We start from the raw sequence: 20,940 nt of genomic DNA on the forward strand, positions 1-20,940 counted from the left end.
AGGGTTCTGTGCATGTAACCTTCATAATCAATGAGCCCTGTTTTTTTTTTTATTTGAATGTTTATTCTTTAATCTGTGGCATACATGTTGTTATTACAGACAACCAGCCACCAGTCTTTGATCCGCCATGTCCACTATACGTGGATTACAACGCCGATAGAGGGAGCTCTTCAGCCGTCATCGATATCAACACACCGAACGCAACCGACAACTCCGGCGATAGTGTAGTTCAACTGTAAGTCATTTCGTCTGTAAAGTCCTTTGATTTATCCTCCAAAATTTTTGTCCATTGAAGATTTACATCAAGCTACGATTCAAACAGGAAATGGATATTTTGTCACGTCTGCTTAAAATAGTGTGTTCTCGGAGGCAGAAAATAATATTATAGCTTAACCTTCATCTGGATCAAACGTCTCGACCAAAAAAAAAAAAAAAAATATATATATATATATACATTTTGTGTTTGAAAGTTGTTGTTTTTTTATAGGGATAGTGATACATGCACTTACATTTATGTCAAGAAAAGTAGAATGGTTAGTAAACGAGTACGGCGGTCTCTCAGAGTCGTATTCTTTCTTATGGAATTACTCATACAAACCTTTTTTTCCCGTAGTTATACGCGTTCTTCTTCAATAGTCTATGTATGTAAAGTCAACAAAAAGCAAAAGCAATAATCTGTCATAACTTTGCTCTTATCGTATCGAAACAGGACTTCAAGCCTGCCAGACGATAACAAGTTTCCTGAAGGAACGACAAGAATAACATTCGCCGCTTCTGATGCAACCAACAATCAAGCAACCTGTGACCTCTACGTCCGAGTAACAGGTAAGGAATTGAATTAAGTCTTTATACATTTGATTTGATTTTGATTTTGATTTTGATTTATTGGTTTCTGTATCATCATTTCACATGCACATTCATGTACAAGCATGTACAAACATCGAAATGATAATGATTGGGAGTAATTTGAAAATATCTTTTGGTCTTAAGTGTGATGAAATTTTATATTTTCCCTTTTGGTACAGCTAGAGACAGACATATTTAAAACTTTGGTAGGACCTGCAGGCAGAAACAACATTACCGGTATGTGGTTTAAAGCAGAAAAGTTGCTTTGCGATCGTCTTTAATTACTAGTCTTTGCTTTGTTCAACGCTAGATGCATGCATTTCGACTCTTTTAACGTTATGGTTGAAAGGGATATTTCACCAAAATTTCCCCAGCATCGGAATTCTTTCGTTAATTATGTAAAAAAATATAGATTTGAGGCAGGACAAGAACAAATTGAACAAAATAAGTCCTAGAATATCAAATATCATAACAGAAATGTACGAGGGGGCTCATATTTTATTTGACATTCTTGCCGTAAATATACATTGGAAAAAAAAAGAGGGCATTAATTTAGAATGCTACGGTTCATATGCCATCAACTATTCAACATTCACTCCGTACAGTCAAGCGATGCCAGCAACTTCAGACACCCCATCACGGGTCCGTCGTAAACTGCAGCAGCGACCTCGTTTATGGCACCCAGTGTTCGTTTACCTGTAATGAAGGTTACGAGCTCTCTGGACCAACACAGCGGACGTGCGAGCTGACTGACGCTCAGGGATCGGCGTACTGGGATGGAACTCAGCCCACATGTGAACGTATGATTACCTCTAAAGAGATGTTGTCATCAGGGAGGGGATTCCCGCCAACTTGTTCATACTTACACTAGCACCTTTCCTGCATAATTCGCTCGCTCTGTGTTACTGTCTTGCTGACACTTAAAAAAAATATCATTTGTCGATGTTCGAAACATTTTAGCATATCAGCGACATGATCAGTAATGTTGGGTATGTACATCAATATAAAGTTACATATTGGTGCAAATCACTAACGCCAGTGCAATGTGGTTGAGTGAGGTTTGGATTTTTAAAAATTATTATTCTCATTTATTCGACATTCATTGATTCACATTTTAGAGTCAATCTGATACTTTGCCAAGTACTGAAGACGGCGTAAATAAATGTGAGTATTACCTACTATATGCTGACCCTAGTGAAGAATTTTTAATAAAAAGAAGCATATACGCCAACCCAACCTAAACGCAATCCAAACTGCAAAGTTGAACTTAACACAACCATAAAACTTAAAACAGGAGAGGTTATTGATATAATATTATAGCTTATACTACTGCAGGACGTAACTATTTGTGGTAACGACCGCTTGGTTTCTTCACAGCGAAAACTTGTCCGGCATATCCGGTCCCAAACAACGGCATCAAATCGGGATGCACTCAAGATCCGCCTAACACAGAGATCTACGGCACCCAGTGTATCCTGTACTGTCCCTATGGCTACGAGGGAGTGGGAGACAATTTGCCAAGATGTCAGGCAGATGGGACGTGGACCAGCCAAGACTTCTCCTGTAATGGTAGGTAGTTTAGATACCATGCACTCCCATTATTCTCAATCAATATCCCTGTCATTGTTTTAAGCCACTTGGATCGTCTTAGCGGGGACACTATCCCGGCATAGTATAGGTAAGACCATGAACCTACAACAAAAAGCCTAGGACTTCCAATCGAAGATACAGCGATTGGACCCTGTCACATGTCCTACGTCCCTAGGCAAAAACTAGTAACAATAAAAAGGTTATCTTGGACAAAGACGACCCTGATGATGATGGTGATGTTGATGGTGATGATAAATCTTGATGATCTTGAGGAAGATTTCTGTTATTACTATCATCATTGTTTTCACTACTGTTCTTGTCGGTATTTAAACTAGAAATTGAATCACATTCATCATCATACTCGGAAAATGTAAAAGTTCTTATGATTTCACGCTAATAAACGTAGAGTTTCAAAAAGTGAAAGTCTAGGCTTTTCGTAGTAACAGTATCCACATTGTTGTAATTGTCAGAGGAATGACGAACATCTATAGAAATTACTCTTTGTATCATATAAAAAGATGCGTGAAATGTTTTTTTGCAACTCAGCATACAAAAGACGATCATACATGGTCAAGCACAATGGGCAGGAGTTGCATAGTGTAAGCACTGTAAAACAAGACTCGTACAGATGAATGAATTCATGGATGTCACGTTCTGCAGAAATTCAGATGTTATAAAATCATGAGCTAATGTTGTAGTGGATGCACAAGAAAATGCCGCGGGGTTTTGGTAACATGGTGTTTAACATGATCAATTTCAATCTGTAAAATCAATGTCAATTCATTGTGATTGACTGGAGTTGTCATTATTTCAATACCACCAACAAACCATCAGCAACATCTTGCAATGAGCTCCAACCTCCAACGGGCGGGACGGTCATTCCATCAGACTGTATGTCCAGTCCAGTCTTTGGTCAGCAGTGCGTGGTGTCATGTGACAGGAGTGGCTACCGTCTCCAGCCCTCAAACTTTGCCGTGTTGGAATGTCAGGGGAATGGTCAATGGACACCGGGAGACCTCTCGCAGGTCATGTGTACAGGTGAAGAGAAAATCTAGATTCCAATGTTAACACTCAAAAGCAGACTGGCAATCTCTGTTCCCGGTAACTTGTTCGGATAGGGCAAATACTCGCTATATCAGAAGTCAACACACGTATAGAATACATTGTACGTTAGACACTAGTTGTTGCATTTCGTGATTTGACGTAGAAGTGGTTGATTGATACCGTGGTACTGAGAATAATACATAAATTACCATCATGTATAAAGTCGAGTATTCACTTGAAATATGATTGCTCTTGTATGCAGTTAGAATGCCCAAACAACGTGTTATATACAATTTTCATTACCAATACACGTGCATTCAAGATATTTGATTTGCATACACCTCACTCTAAACATGATGATTAATTACAGTGATTGGAATTATTACACATTCTGTCCATTTTACTTGTCAAACCTATAGAAAATTTCTCTGTAATGTCTGCTTTTTTTATTTCTATGTTTCCCATATCTCCGTGCAGCAACACACATAGGTAAACATATTTTCCCTATTTCATATACTGCATTCTGGAAATTGATCGTCTCAGATTCGGTTAGACTTCCAATGTACTTACTACACACCCAGATATCGAAGCTCCAAATTTCATCGCGTGCCCCGGTGATGAAACGGTCCATCCAGAACGCGGTGAAGTGCGCGCCAACGTGACTTGGAACGTGACAGCAGTCGACAACAGCGGGGAAGATCCCGTGGTATCATGTGACCAGGAGATGGGTGAGATGGATGAAGGTGACCTCAGGGTCAGCTGCACTGCGGAGGACGCAGCGGGCAACAGCAGGACCTGTTCCTTTGAAGTGTCCGTAGATGGTGAGACAGTCCTCTGTGGAGACCCTTGTGGTCTGGTGTGATTTGATCTACCGAAGTCCCTAATGATATTTTTTTTTTCAAAGACGGATGTGACTTTTTTATCTGTTTGATTGTCACCGTTCAGGTGGCGGCAATATAATGGAAACTTTAATAAATAAAACTGTGAAAAAAAAAAGAGTCTAAGAGGGCAAAGAGGAATGAAAACTATTTTGAGATTTTTGTCACAAAAAGTCGAAAATGAATGCACCACTACTGTAGTTCAAAAACAGTTACAAATCATCATCTGCATGTCTTGTGTATGAATTACTGTTCAGTTATAGATAAATTTTGATATAAGAAAGAAAACCGCCTACTCGAGAACTCCATTAAAACGGGAATGCACTACTCTTTCCATTATCGCTCCATATCATCACTCTGAATAAAGTTATGTCGGCAGTTTTGGGTTTCTCATACAATTCAGTTGTACCGAAAAGGTGAAGACGCGTTTAAGTTATTGTTTGTTCTATATTTCAAAAGAAAATTAAAGGTCCTACAAATACCAGCAGTGTTTAATTTTGTTACAATGTAATGCAAAAGTGTTTTAATAGTCGGCAGTGGAATGTTAGCAAAGAACGAACGCGTGCCTGTTGATGTTTGTGTTTGTTGTGTACACGTTACGTGAAAATGTATATTTTCTTTCCTTCCATTTTTGTTATTAGTACGAAGATGTTCCTCATACTTGCTACCTGCACGAAGCTCCTTCGAAGGATCATGTGACACTCACTGGGGGTCTACATGTCATGTGACCTGTGCTTCTGGCTATCACCTGACAGGATCCAGTAATGTCACCTGTGAGTTTGATGGAGCCAAGATGTACTGGGCGGAGACTGAAGCTCCTATGTGTGAAGGTTTGCACGAGTGATTTTATCTAAATAAAAATCTGATAAATGATCAATTAAGAAGATCCCTTTAAAAGTATGAAAAGAAAGCAATATATGCATCAAAAGTGTTCTTGATGGTTGAATTGTACACATTCCTTTATTGGTATCATATATACGATAATTAGATAGTGTGTCGGTAGCAATTTTCTTAACACTTGAAGTGTTGCGAGGGTCCTATTATGATGCAATGACCACGTCAGCATTCTGCCATGAAGTATATCTTCTTTCGTAAGCACTCTGTCCAATAGATTAAACTATTACACACGACAGTAGCATACCCTATTCCTAATCCATAAACTATACTATATATTTTGTGAAGATTACACAAATATCCATAATGCGTTCATGTACTCGGGGAAAATGGAAAGGCACCATCTACCTGCCATACCTGTAGATTCCTTTTGTTTTAGTGCACCAAAATTCTCTTGATGAGTTCCAGGTGTTCCAAATCACAAATTTCTCCTTCCCCAATAAAAATTGTACGAATTATCTGTGTCATAATTTAGACATTGCTCCTGTGATTACCGAGCAAATCCGGCTGGCAGCTTTGTGTCATAGACTCAATTGCAATGAAAATATCCAATAGAAGGATTTGTCTTAAGTTAGCAGATGTATATGAAATAAAGTAGGTATATAGGGAGAGTCAGATCGGAATGAATTGTTTTTTGTTCTTTGCCATCTTTATATCCCCGGCTTGATTTTTATTCTGTTCAATTTGTAACGAGCAGCGTACCGTTGCGATCCACTGGAGCTACCGATGTATGTCTCCGTGAGTCCAGCAACGTGTGCGGGGTCATCCCAGGTTCAGGTGGGAACCTCATGTACCCCTTACTGCCCTAATGGGAGAACTTTAGAAGGCGATGGAGGACCAACTGTTTGTGGAAGTGATGGACAATGGAGCCGCTACCTCAACAGTTCATCCAACATTGCATGCCGAGGTTAATAATGGTCTTCTTAGCGCATTTAGGTGTCATACACCAAACCCTTCTCAGAGGGCTTTCGTAAATACATAATGGATTATGTTCAGATGTACAAAGGGGTTATGTCAACACACACAGGCACACCCACACTTACACGTACACTCACACATACACACACATAATGAATTAAAACTATTTCAGACATTGCTGATTTTAAACTGGAAATAGGCAATCTTTTTAGCTGTGCAATATCATTACGTAAGACTCTCGTAAACGTATCCAAGCAGTATAATGATATTGAGAATATTCATAATAATGATAATAATGATATCAATGACAGTGCCGATAATGATGATAGGAAAGATTCTGATCGATAAAGCACATAACTTTCAATCAAATCTCAATACACAATTAATGATTTCAGACATGTATAACAGCAGCTAAATAATAACTACTTAGGCTTTAAAAAGTTAATAAATAGATTTCCTACAGTATTTCTTTTTTTATCAAACAAGAAAACAGATATGCTTGTTTCATTTTTTCCACGTTTCTTTGTGTTTGGTCATTATTCCAAGACCTCACGGCTCCAACTTTGACGTCGTGCCCGGCCCCCATCACGGCCACCCAGACAGAATCCTGGGGAGTGGAGGTTTCCTTTGACGTTCCTAGTGCCATCGATTCAGCTGATACCAGTCTTGATGTTCTAACGTCTCCTCCTGACTTGACATCTCCGTTTAACTTTACCCAGGATACTCTTTGCACCTACACCTTTACGGACGATGCCAATAACAGCGTCTCGTGTCAGTTTTACGTTTATGTGCAAGGTGGGTTTTGAACACTTACCATTCAGAAATGCACACTTTTCGCTGTAATTGTCCGTTGTCATTTTTGTAATCTTTAGTCGTCATACCTCATTTAGTAATTATCTTTGACATGGTCAACGTTCTAATATATTATTACGTTGACCTCTGTTTATATCATCATCCCACAAATAGAAATGCATTTTATAGTGAACTTATCTAATTTGATTCCGTGAAGCAATTAAAACTCAACTTCCTTCAAGAAACCAGAATACCAATTATTTTCCTACCAGACGATCTCGCACCTGTCCTGGTGTACTGTCCACCGGATCGGAGTCTAAACAGCAGTCAGCAGACGACTACTGTCTCTTGGGACCCGCCAATTTTCGAAGAGGTGACGGGAGACGAGCTTGAAATCAGCAGCACGTATGATGACCACATGGCGGACTTCGTGTACGGCGACCACCTCGTCATTTACACGGCCACCAACACGGACAACCAGAGGGCAACCACGTGCTCCTTCACCATTAGTGTCCAACGTATGTGAAATCTCTATTTGCTGATGTTTTTTAATTCCTCATTACATGGACTTCCAGGTCTTATGCTTGTGGGTTTGTTTATTTGTTTGTTTTTTAGGTGCTAGCTGTGCCATTGATGTGCTGGAAATAAACTGCTGATCATAGCCTGATCATGACCTTTTGAAGGAATGCGTTAAAAGCAGACCCTTTGAATCTCAAGTTGATGCAACATTACTTTGTTCTATAAGCTCTTTAGCCATGCTGTAAGCAAATTACAAAACGCACACACATGCGCTGTAGGTATTGTGCGAGATAATTAAGGCTCTCGTGAAACGCTCTTCCTACTTCCTGTGGACGAACTTTTGATGAGATGTTACTTATCATGGGTCGCAGAACGTTTATTTATTTATTTGTTTTTTAAAGTGTGGGAAGAACATGGGTTTTTCAAGATTTTCAAGAATGAAAGTGTGTATGTGTCCGTGTGTGTGTGTGTGTGTGTGGGGGGGGGGGGGGTTCAGCCTCTCCTTTCCCGTTTTTGCAGCCCCTGCTTAGATACTCTGAATGCAAAAGAGGGCTGTATTATGTGCATGATATTTGTCATGATCCCAACGATCAAATGAACTCTTGAAATAATCCATCAAGAATAATTTGTTGGTTCTCTGGTTTGATCCTATTTTTTTTTTTTCAATCAGCCGTCCCCTGCATGTCCCTTGACCCACCAATCAATGGCGCACTGGCTTGTGACGGATGGACACATGGTACTTTCTGTTCCATTCTGTGCCAAGAGAGCTACGATGTCCCCAGAAGTGCGCTGTACATCCCAGAGCAGTACGTGTGTGGAACCTCAGGCTCATGGCAACCTCATGCTATTGTGCCTGACTGCACAGGTGAGTGAAATTCATGACAAATTACCTTTTTATTCTTGATAAGATTTCAGCCTGGCATGCATAATATCATAACATGAATGTATAATACTAAAATGGTCTATGCTACTACTTAATTAAAGTTGTACCCGTCGGTTTTACGAAACTCTTGCAAGGATACACGTTGGCTAGGTTGTCAAATGCTTGTGACACTTTGACAAACAGTAAATTGTGCTCACTGAGTTTGTCAGAGTTGCGCTGGGGCGCCAAATGATACTTGAATAAGCATAATATTATGTCAAATGTTGAGTATGTGACAACCGTGCTGTTCACCAAACTACGAGAGACAGATTCTGGGCTCGCATTTCATCGACTTAAAAGCAAACAAACAAACAAACAAACTGTATACTCCAGTCATAAACTTGCTCTGCGCGCTGATGGGTTTTTAGTTTAGTTGGCAGCAGCAGCTTCGTCGGCAGCATTCATTGAATCCACCACGCCACCTGAATCTTTCTGAACATTTCAAATCAACATTTCTTCTTCCTTACTTCAAACTTAGGAATAAGATTTGTAGTTTCGATGCATTTCATTGGTCCTATTCATATCTAGTTAAATGTGCCTTTGAACCGAAGCATGAAAAGAGATATTATTTACCTAAAAATATCACGGTAAAGAGATAGCTGACGTAATGTAATGGCGTCAATTAAAACATCAAAAGAGTAAATAAGTGGGAAAATAATTGTTCATCCTTCTTCTTCCCCGCATCAATCCGTAGAAACAAGACGAGGAACTCGAGCAAATCTGCCAAGTACACTTCAGTATTTCAGCGGTTCCTGCGGGTCAAATGAAACCAATGAACAGATTGCCGAGGCGTTCTTACAGCTTCTTGAGGAATCATTCTACCACTCGGACACCTGCACCCCTGACGTGGAGTGCACAGTTGAAAATGTGGAAGTTACTTGTGGCCCGTACAATGGTGGGACTAGGCGCAAGCGGCGGAGCGCTGAAGAGACTTCCGGACGACGACGTCGCTCTCGCCCGTCGACGGCGAAACGACGGAAGAGGACGACAGATGTTGATAGCTCCGACTATGTGTTAGTTGTTGTTGTTCCATTTGCAAATTTGAAAGATAATAATGTTTCTTTAATCAAGAGATAATTTGAGTAGAAGAGTGAAGATGTGCTATGGAAGATTTTTAGTCACTTGTCTTTGTCTTTACATACACTATAATATAATTTGTAAGATCGCAACGGCTGACCTATATAAATATTGATCAACCGCTGCGATCTAATTATTAAATTTGTACACACGGAGATCATTGATTACAATCTGTCATATCACAGCATCATTTTTGTTGGTATCTCGACGGATCGCATACCCCTTTACATTAAAGATTTGAGGTACGCATGAAGCTCAGTGTAGTGTAACTTATACTGTAAAATTAAATGTATCAATGATACACTGAGGCACAAACTAACTTTTTGTAATAACTATTATCATAATTGGTAACCATAAGAGTGTTTGTATTTTTCCATTCACTTTCACCTGATCTTTTATTTCTATCCAACAGAAAAGTAATAATAATAAAAAATAATACATTGATAAATAAATCATTATTAATATCAATTTCTAAGCGATGCAGATCAAAGGTTTTATTCAACATATCACACGAATAAGTGAATGTAAACCGTGAATACTTTGCAGTAGGCACAAAAAACAAACAAACAAACAAACAAACAAAAACCCCCAAAACAAACGTACAAATAATTGAACTTAATCGTTAATTTAATCATTGAGTCACATTGAATGAAGATGATATCTCATTGTTTCTGCTCTGGTCTTTAACACATAAGGAAAATCAGAATTCAATTCATTTGTAATTCACTTTAAATTCATTTGATTCATTTTATATATGTAATAATATGCGTTTGCAATTTATATAATCGAGCTTGGGTCTGCCTGAATTGCTCTGCCGTCTCCGCGGCCGAGCGGTTTAAGGCGTCGGCATTCCATGCAAAAGATCCGGGTTCGATTCCCGGCGGAGACCAATTTTTCAACTCTTGCAATTTTTCCTAAAATTAGGAACAGTAAGAGGAATAATGATATCAAAGCTACGCACCGTTTTCTCCTTTCTTCGTCATATCTCACTCATAGATTCAATTCATTGCCGTTCTCATAGAAACAGATCTGTTTGTATGTGGATGTGTAAGCTTGTGATATTCCTTACTAACGGCCTGTCATCAGTCTTACTTTATATATCACCTTTGTTTTTATTGTCTAGGTTTACAATCAATTTTGAAATGTCGATGGCAATTAACCAGAGCAGCAGTGTGAGCGACTTCGATGCTACGTATAATGCAGAAGGGGATTTAATAGATCACGCATATCAAGCCCTTGAGGAGAATCGGCTGGATTTGTCAAACGCCAGTTCGGAAATCGGTGTCACCCTGACAGTGGACGAAGACTCGTATGATTTCGAATACGCAGAACTTCTCTGCAATCCACCTTTAACGGCTGATAACGAAGACTACCACTGCAGTAAGAATCGTTTTCAAAGTTCTTTACAGGCGTGAAAATCACTTCTTGCATCTTCACTCACTTGCTTGCATAAAGAATATCACCCTTCTCTCTTAAATGAAAAGTAATAATGAATCTCTCGGGAAGGTGATGTAAGAAGAAACTGAGACCAGCCTTTACCTTTTGAATTACTATTACTGACATCTTCACAGAGGAAAATGCGCAAGGTATCCCATACCATATCATGTGGTAGAAGGCCCCGTCTGTTAGCTTTCACAAAGTGATTATTCAGTTTTGCAGTGCAGTAACTTATTACTGCATAAGATGAGAAGAGCTTTCTTAAAGCTACTTCATGCTCATAATCTAACAGACGGTATGTCAGAAAACATTCATAGTACTGTTTGAAAATGATAGGAAGCTTTTTTAAGCCACGGCATGGTTGTGATCTTACAAACGGTATGCCACAACACATTCGTAGAAAAATTTAGTAACTGCTTACCTTCGTGGACCAAATGCGTCTCCATATCAACTACGAGACTGATCATTTTCGTATTTCATAATTATTATGGCAGGGATTAAGAGAAAGCTTGAATCTGTTATAAAACAGTTTTAAAGTAACAGTGCCTTTATGTAGATGTGCATTTATTACCGCCACTAATATTGAATATTTATTTATCTGCAAAATAAAAGTTGAACTCGTGGTTCCTCCTCTATCTGTAACAGCTCCGTGTGGGACAGGGTTCTACTTTGACAACACAACCAAGAATTGCTTGCAGTGTGAAATAGGCACATACCAGAGCAAAGCTGCCCAGTTCACATGTGACCAGTGTCCAGGTGGTCAGTCTACTCTGGAACTTGGCGCCAAAAACATCACACAGTGCATTGGTAAGAGTTCTTCAGGGGTCGGCTCTTTTACTGTTTGAAGGCTATTCGCTACTGAAGGAAAAACATTCTTTAAAGTGATTTAAAATCAGTTGTGCCACCCGGGCATGAAATTCAGTTTCAGTGAAGTTCAGTAAAATATTAAAATAACATACGGGGTTTACAGATGAACTTATTAGTAAATGGACAGGTTTATCTAAAATAACTATCCTGCATGACGTCTGTATTGAAAATAAATTTGTAACACAATATTGTCATCATGATGAAAATAAAGATTTTAATTAAAGATATAAAAAAAATGTGATGATCTTGATGAAGAAAAGAATTAATATTGAAATTCACATGAAATGATGAGCAAAAGAAAAAATGGATATTCATATAAACAAATGCTATTCATCAGGATGAAATGAAGATGATGAAGTAAAAGCCAATTTCAGTGATCAAATGAACAAAATAACTCTTGCTTATCATTCTTACGTTTCTGTGTATGAGGAAATTGAATGCTTAAATCTGAAATTGAACGAGAAGACCATTTTGAAAAACGTTCATGTTTTAACATGTAGATACACACTCATATATGCATATATGTATATATGAAGGGTTTGTTTGCAAAAACTGATAAGTCCATTTTTGAAGATTTTGAAATGCGATATCTGTCATAAAGTACAAAATAATACCTTTTAAATGATATATTGGACACTACATATAAAGGTTTATTTTTGAAGTTATGGTCAAAAGAAGCAAAAATTTTCTTATTATTCTCTTTATTTTTCTTGACCTTTAATCGCAAATAATTATCTCCATTTGGCAAATATGGACTTATCGGTTTTTGCAAACAAACTCTTCATATATATATATATATTATATATATGCATATATATGTGTGTGTATCTACATGTTATAATATATAGTGTATAATCGTAAATAACTATAATACTGATGACACTTGTGACCCATTTCTTCCTGGTGTATTGTGAATTAAATTGATGCTGTTTAATTGGTGATACGCTTACAATGCTTACTTCACTTAAATCTATGGTTGATTCCAACGCTAAACAAAAGTTTGATATAGTGGTATGCAGTGTGCATGAAGACGTAGCACTTTTTTTTTTTTTTTTTTTAATAACAGATATCTGCAAGCCGGGATTTGCCTCCGAGACGGGCCTGGAGCCATGCTATAGATGTGGTATTGGAACCTATCAGAACTCCTCCTTTAGCACTGAATGTAACCAGTGTCCTGAGGGAATGACAACAAGACAAAAGGGATCTAATTCTTCAAAACAATGCATCGGTGAGTTTGCAGCTAGTAACAATCTGACAATATACTCGTCTACTTGATTTCAAGGCTTAAATCACTTTAATTATTATGACAATCATTTTGCATGGCTTTGCAGTAGATGGGTATTATATTTAGAACAACAATCATTATCATGACACTAAACTGTCACTGTCTTTTCTGTTTACTGGAATTAAGGCTTCTGCATTATGCATTGAAAGTCATGCAATCAAGGACACTTTGTAGGCTGTCATGACAAACACAACCCAAACAATCTATCTTTTGTATCTGATACACCTAAGTTTATGATATCCAGTTCTTCGTGTCACTTTGTTCCATACGCTTTCTATGTAAAAACAAAATGTTGTTCTCCCCACAAAATATGCCAAGTTCTAAAATTGCAATTTGACCAACAAATTTGTTTAAAGAGTCATTAATGCGTGCATACACGCTGTCTTTGAAAGTGGCTCTTCTTGAGTGTTTTCTTCATTTCTTAAATGTTATGTGAGATATACCTTTGTACTTAAGAAGTCGTCAAAGAAAGTTTTTTTTTTCTTGTTCGCTCTGATTTACCGTCCTTAATTCAAAGCCTCAGAAGATGTCACTGCTTCAGAACAGATACTTTTAGCTCATTTTGACCTCTAACACTGTGACCTTTCGCAAACGTTGTTGGATTCTCTTGATAAATGCTCATGACGACAAACCCTCCAAAAACAAGAGAAAGAAAAGTTTGCTCGTTATGACTTACCGGGGCAGTAATATTCTACACTTCTTTTTTTCTCTTTATCCTTGTGCCACTCTTCTTCCCTCGATTTCTCCTTCTTTCTTTATTTTCTGTGCACGTCACAAAGAGCCATGCAAGGCAGGGGAGTTTTCTGAGTCCGGATTTGCTCCATGCTCTCCCTGCCCTGTTGGAAGCTACCAAAGTTTGGCTCAACGGACGCAATGCATCCCATGCCCCGACAACACCACAACACGTCACAATGGAACAACCAGTCCCACTCAGTGCATCAGTCAGTAACTTAAAATTGATGTCCGTTGACTGTTTGGTGTAGAGATATCTACTTGGTCTTTACGAAGATGTGTGTGTGTGCGTGTGTGTGTGTGTGTGATACGATGCCGTAAAAATGACCTTAGTAATCTTTTACTAAAACCAACCAAACAAACAAACAAACAGATAAGGTCTGCATATTCCATATCCATTGAAAAACAAATTAACATGTATTCCAATACAATGAGATACAGACATGCGAACATAGGAAGTAATAAAACAAGTAACGACAAAGTAAAACAGTAATATCAAATATTATTACCTATACGAGGTAGTTTTGTGAGGCAATTACAGTTGTTATTTTGCAGGGTCGGGAGTTCAGCGGGCGATATTAGAGCATATTACGAGCATCCGGGGTTTTACATATACAGTGGGCTCCGTTATAAAGAAATCCTCGGGACCGGCAGTTATTCTTTCGTCGTATCGGAATTTTGTTATAACCGAACAAATAAACGATAGAAATACATAGAGTGTATGACATTGCAGCCCAATTTTACTTTGTTATAACCAGATTTTTGTTATAACCGCGTGTTCGTTATAACGGGAGTGCACTGTAAAACAGGGAGATGGGAAGAGAGATTCAACTCCTTCTCTTCCCACCTCATGTAAACATTCCGATCGACCGCGAAGAGAAAACATTCAAGGAATTCGCTGCGTGTCGATTACACGCACCGCAGAAAAACGCCGATAAATCAACTCATACAAAGGTCGACCACTTCCACTAGTTCCAGCAGCACGACGCGTCAAACAATGACAAACTGCACAGTGACCATCAGTTATTACAACTCTCCAAATTGAAACAGAAGCAAAAATAAAGTGTAAAAGCGTTCAGATGTTTGAAGTTCGCCTGTTACAACTACATATGTATCTTTGAAGTTGGAGTTGAATGATATACATTGATGAAAAATTTTTCAATTATTCGACATGTTGGTGATGATCTACAGGTAGTCAAATGTGGCTTGATCTATATCATAGTGTATAGCTGTATTCACGTATTTTCTTAATTTACCTAGGGGATAGGTAATAATTATGATATTGACTGGCCTTGAGGGAGATACCAGATAAATATTGCCCGCACTGAAAGAATATTGCCCTCGTCTTCGACTCGGGCAATATTCTTTCAGTTTGGGCAATATTTCTGGTATCTCCCTCGAGGCCAGTCAATATTATATAAATATTATGGATATGATAGGAAAGCGAGAGACCAGAAAAAGGCCTTTGGCCATTGTATACTCCCTGATTACGATAGGTAAATATTGATAGCCCTGTGGTGGCTATGGTATTTTTGTTGACATACACACATAAGAAACATTAAAACAGAAAAAAACATCAATAGTGCTCATTGATTATCATTAGATAACTTATAATTCATTCATATATGGGTAGTTTCAATTCAATGTGATAAAGAATTAACGAGAGTATTCATTTTTCAAACTTAAATCCAGGTGCCTGTGATTATGAACCCTGTCAAAATGGTGGTTTCTGCATAAATGAAGGCATCGATTACAGCTGCACGTGCCAGGCGGGTTACTCCGGCAAGAACTGCCAGATAAATATTGACGAATGTTCATCAGACCCTTGTGCCAATGGAGCAACGTGTTCAGACTTTGTCGATAGCTTTCAGTGCACTTGTGCTCAAGGATATGAAGGTATGTATACAATCCTAAAGTTTACATGTTTTTAACATGACTATTCCTTATGTTCATAATTGAAAACATCATGATATCATGGCATTCTCTTTTCATTTCATTTCCATCAGCCGAAAGTATTTTTTCTTGCCTCCTTGTCCATGTATGTACAATAACAATAACAAAATATTAGCACGGCGTACCGACCTTGGTGTGAATGTTCCTTTTTACCATTAGAATTAAAACATAATGTGAAGTACATTTCTATTGGGGAAGCGCTCCTCATACATTCTATTCCATTTTTTTTTTTGCCTTCGTAATTATACCATGTAAAATAAAGAAACAAAACAAAAAATAAAACCCGAGCACAATCCAATGATGGAAGTATATTCTTTAACCAGAATATGTGTAAACTTACTTGCGCCCCCAAGTAAACTAAAAAAGAGCGATGATTTGAAACCTTGTCAGATTGTTTCACTGCCAATTTCGATATGATGTCTATTCTCTATCGACAGACATGATACAAACACGAGCAAGATACACATGTTTATTCTCTTTCATAAATGCAAAGTTCACGAACCGAATAGACACTGCAAGAGTCGATATCATTCACTGTAATTCTTTCACTTGAATATGAAACTCCTACCAGGTGTGAACTGTGAAAACGAAATAGACTACTGCCTCTCCACACCGTGTGAGAATAATGCGCCCTGCACAAGTGCCTTAGGAGACTTCGAGTGCAGTTGTCCATTTGGTTTCAATGGAAAGAACTGCAGCGTTGAGGTGGATCTGTGTGCAGGGGATCCCTGCAAGAATGGCGCTACCTGCTCCCAATCCCAGCAGGCAGTGATGGGTTACGTATGCCAATGTGCGCCAGGATATCGGGGCGTGAACTGTTCCATGAATATAGACGAATGCCAATCCAGTCCCTGTCTCAATCTTGGGTCATGTATCGATGGCGTCAACAGCTACATCTGCAACTGTCCATTTGGCTTCTCGGGCAGCAGATGCGAAGAAGATGTTGACCTCTGCGCCAACGTCACTTGCCTGAATAATGGCACTTGCACAGAGATAGGAAATGGGACATTCTGCACTTGTGCTGCAAAGTTTTCTGGAGAGTTTTGCCAGGAGGAAATCACGGCGTGCAGTGGTGTCATCTGCGAGAATGGAGGAACATGCAATGCTCTCTCCGAGTCAAGCTTGGAGTATTCTTGTAGGTGCGTGACAGGTTATACAGGTCTTCACTGTGAGGTGGATGTGGACTTCTGCCAATCAGAACCTTGTCTTAATGGGGCGACATGCATCGATGGAAACACAAATTTCACCTGCGGGTGTCCCAACGGTTTTACTGGCAAGTGTGATATTTTACCTACATTGTATATTCAGTCCTGAAGGCAGTTAAAAGGGAAAATATTTATTTGCCGTGAAGAGTACCTTTTAACTTTCATCTCGATCACAATTTGAGGCCTCGCACGACTCGACAGACTCTGTATACTTTGTCATGTATATAATTATATATATATATATATATATATATATATATATATATATATATATAGAGAGAGAGAGAGAGAGAGAGAGAGAGAGTGAGACGTGTATCTTCAGCTGCTAAACCCCTGGGCCGTCGCATCTTAGCAGTGTGTGTTACGAGATATTTGTATATATATATATATATATATATATATATATGTGCATATATATATATATGCACATATATATATATATATATATGTGTGTTTTTATTGAAGTTTTGTTGTTGCTTTAATACTTTTTGAATCAATTATATTATTATTTTGCATCTTCAGAGAATTCAGAAACGGTTCAAGATGTGTAAGGTCTTTCCCTCTTTAATTAGTTTCGTTATCAACACACACATTTTGTGCAAAAAAGGGGAAAGATATTCAAATTAATATTTGTCATGCATGCACATGTCTGCACAGCACAATCCGGTGAAAAGGGTAGACCACAAGAAAGTCGCGTCCTTTGATTTTGTCTTTTCCAGAAAAGAATGAATATATTTCCACCGGCACTGAATGCCTAAACGTTATCGATTCGGGGCGTTGGTCTGTATATGTGTATTCAATATTGCTTTAGGATTGTGTTCGGAACTATTTCTAATAATGTTTGGTGGTAATGCTGTGAAAAAATACATAACATTTCATTTCTATCTATTTTTGTTTTTCTTTCTTTAAAATGAATATTGTTGTTTCCGACTTTTGCAGGACCAGTATGTGGTGATTATGTGGACTGGTGCGCGGACGCGCCGTGTGGAGTGAACTCCGAGTGTGTCAATGACCCTCAAGGCTTTCAGTGTCTTTGTGAGGCCGGGTGGACAGGGCAGTACTGCCTTGATGAAATCAGTCTCTGTGACGAGCTGGAGCCTTGTAACAATGGCAGCACATGTACGGGAGATCATGCGAGCTTCGTTTGTCACTGCCCTCCAGGATATCAAGGTATAAGTTTGTGAACTCATTCACAGCCAACTGTAGGCATCTCATTGTGCATTATTAATGATGCCCCCATGATCACTGTGGTCATCATTATCATACGATTGATGAGTTCTTGTCCATTTAAAAAAAAAAAATCTTTATGTCAAATTCAAAGAGCCATCGTTCACGTAAACATTCTTACCAAATGCATAAGAGGACGCTTTCTGCCATAAATTCAGTTACTTATATCTACAGAGAACCATGTGTTATTTTTTTTTAATCATGAAACCATATTCAAGGAGAGATCTTGTTTTCATACCCTGTATACCACTGTCAATACAATTATTGTCTATGTTTATTGCATAATTAGATTGAACAACTGCAGGAGAAAAAAAACCCAAATGAATAGTCGTAAATTTGTCAGGCTCTGCACTTGAACATTCGCCAAGTGGTAAAAGTTATTTTTAATGCCAAGAAAGCAATAAATTGCAAGCAAACCTAATGTGTGGTCAACTTGAAAACTAAAATTTCGTGAACTCTATAATATCATCTTGATAACAGGAAGCACATGCCATGAAGAAATAAACAACTGTTCCAGTGCACCCTGTCTTAATGGAGGAACCTGTATCAGGCTGGTGGAATCCTACGAGTGTCAGTGTGTGGATGGCTTCACGGGAACAAATTGCGAGGTCAATATTGATGACTGTGAGGGAAGGTAAGTTTAGTGACGGTCGTTGAGAAATCTTCATGAAGACACTGGAATATGGTACCTCGAATAACTGATAATAATCTTTATCGAAGTTAGTCTGTTCATATTTTAATGATGTGGAATGGGGATGGTGAAATTTCCATGTTCAGACAAAAAAGAAATGAAAGGGAGTTGAATCATGGAGGGATTTAGCTTTGGGAACATGGCATAATGCACTTGTTCTCGTTTCCCTATAAATTCTTTAAGAAAGGAATAACAGAAGACGAGATATGGCAAGATAGGGTATAGAATGGCATTAGCTTTCAGAATGCTTACCATGTCATTTCAGCTACGCTAACGCGTTGTTCACGCGTCCGTGTTTGCAAATGCAACGATGATGCAAATGAATCATTTGAGCGAGGGAAATTCCTCAGCATGGAAATGACAGAATTGCTGTTCTGCCCAATATTATGTTGCGTTTAGGGTTTATTAACAATTTTTGAAGTGTGTAATGGATCAGACAAATTGCAGTAGAAGAAAGTGGAGTATTTTGCCTGTTTTCATGAAAAGATGTAACTCACATGCAACGTGACTGCAGGTGACATGTCCGAGGTACAATCTCTTCTCTCCAAATCACGGTTGATGTCTTACAAACCCTTGTGCACGCATAGTGTGATTGTCATGATATTACATTCGCATAGAGCAGAATGGAAATGCTAGACTAGAGTAATGACACAAAACCTACGTAGAGACCTGCAGGTATGCCATTTTAGATACTCTTCGGATGTGCTGAAAGTACTGAACTTTGTTTCCGCTGTGAATCATTGTAAAATGATTGTCATGTTGTATCTTTTTATTTCATTTCCCCTTTTCTAAGTCTGTGTCAACATGGGACCTGCACTGATGGAATAGACTCTTACACTTGTGAATGCGAGGTTGGCTACACTGGAACTCACTGTGAAACTGACATCCGTTGTATAGATAACCCGTGTCTCAATAACGCCACTTGTTATATCGATCGGAAGAGGCCGCGGTAAGGAGGCAAATCGCATCTTTTGAATCATCTCTCTATAATGAAACGTTTAAAGAGCCCAGGAAAATGTGTGTTGTATGGTTATCATAACATCATTGACACTTACAAGGTATATATTACAAATTTGTTTAACCAGTGAAAATAATATACTAAAATGAATAATGAAAGTTTGTTATAGATGTATTTTCTTTCACTGTCTTCTTTGCGGTGAAGTTATTCGAAGTTATGAATGATAAACCTTATGTCTTGGATAACTACACTTGGTGGTACACGTGTATTGCACATGCATACAGAAAATCTTGTATAGAAATTCAAAAGCAAAAATCATACAGCTAATTTATGTATTATCATTCATAAATTAATGCGGTGTCTCTCATTTTTGTTTTCCCTGTACGATATGAATTAAAGTCCATATACAGAAAAAAAAACAGTCTAGGGGTATTGTATTCTTCCATTGTTGATCAGTCATAGTAATGCAATGATTGTATCATTATTATCATTGTATTCCAGAAAACAGAATTTTACTTTGGCGCCATATATCAGACATCTCTGAAGAATATGCTTCAAAACTGAATAAATCAGCAATTGCATACCTTATGAATTGAAGAATAATGGCTGTAGCCACGGTAACGGCGGAAATTTTGATGAAAATTAAGCAAAACAGAACGCTAAATTGCGCTTCTACCACTCAAGAGGACGTCTTTTAAAATACTTTCTGTTGCACAGATGTATATGTGCACCAGGATTCACAGGTCGATACTGTCAATCGGAAATCAACGAATGCAGAGCACAACCATGCATCGAAGCCATACAATGCATCGACGGTATCAACTCATTCACCTGCGTATGCAAGGATGGTTTCACAGGACCTTTGTGTGACGTCAGAGTCAGCACATGTCAAAGGTCACTGTCAATCTGTCAGAACGGTGGAACCTGCCACGATCGACTTGATGGCGGCTACTCCTGCCAGTGTCTACTTGGGTTTGACGGCAACAACTGTGAGGTATGTAGGAAGCTTGACATATACCGCGTTTATCCTTTGACGTCCAAAAATACCCCTGAATTTCCGTCTTCCTGGGGAGGTGTAAGCCTTAAGGTTTTCTCTCCTGTTCAA

The 20,940-nt window shown here is 38.5% G+C and overlaps 1 protein-coding gene across 1 annotated transcript in view; it reads left to right on the forward strand.

Moving 5' to 3' along the window:
- The window catches only part of LOC140243617 (uncharacterized), a 99,125-nt gene that overhangs the window by 58,851 nt on the left and 19,334 nt on the right, over positions 1-20,940 (forward strand). The window contains exons 30-51 of the mRNA XM_072323283.1: positions 100-235; positions 710-825; positions 1,452-1,646; positions 2,224-2,415; positions 3,271-3,474; positions 4,062-4,301; positions 5,000-5,188; positions 5,950-6,159; positions 6,717-6,965; positions 7,235-7,480; positions 8,152-8,346; positions 9,098-9,416; positions 10,604-10,860; positions 11,563-11,724; positions 12,851-13,012; positions 13,849-14,010; positions 15,494-15,697; positions 16,326-17,033; positions 17,905-18,129; positions 18,667-18,820; positions 19,671-19,826; positions 20,553-20,829. Coding sequence (XP_072179384.1) covers positions 100-235; positions 710-825; positions 1,452-1,646; positions 2,224-2,415; positions 3,271-3,474; positions 4,062-4,301; positions 5,000-5,188; positions 5,950-6,159; positions 6,717-6,965; positions 7,235-7,480; positions 8,152-8,346; positions 9,098-9,416; positions 10,604-10,860; positions 11,563-11,724; positions 12,851-13,012; positions 13,849-14,010; positions 15,494-15,697; positions 16,326-17,033; positions 17,905-18,129; positions 18,667-18,820; positions 19,671-19,826; positions 20,553-20,829 — 4,958 coding nt within the window. The remainder of the gene's footprint in view (positions 1-99; positions 236-709; positions 826-1,451; positions 1,647-2,223; positions 2,416-3,270; positions 3,475-4,061; positions 4,302-4,999; positions 5,189-5,949; positions 6,160-6,716; positions 6,966-7,234; positions 7,481-8,151; positions 8,347-9,097; positions 9,417-10,603; positions 10,861-11,562; positions 11,725-12,850; positions 13,013-13,848; positions 14,011-15,493; positions 15,698-16,325; positions 17,034-17,904; positions 18,130-18,666; positions 18,821-19,670; positions 19,827-20,552; positions 20,830-20,940) is intronic.

The sequence above is a fragment of the Diadema setosum genome, chromosome 20 (genome assembly GCF_964275005.1).
Source record: "Diadema setosum chromosome 20, eeDiaSeto1, whole genome shotgun sequence".
Classification (NCBI taxonomy): Eukaryota; Metazoa; Echinodermata; class Echinoidea; order Diadematoida; family Diadematidae; genus Diadema; species Diadema setosum.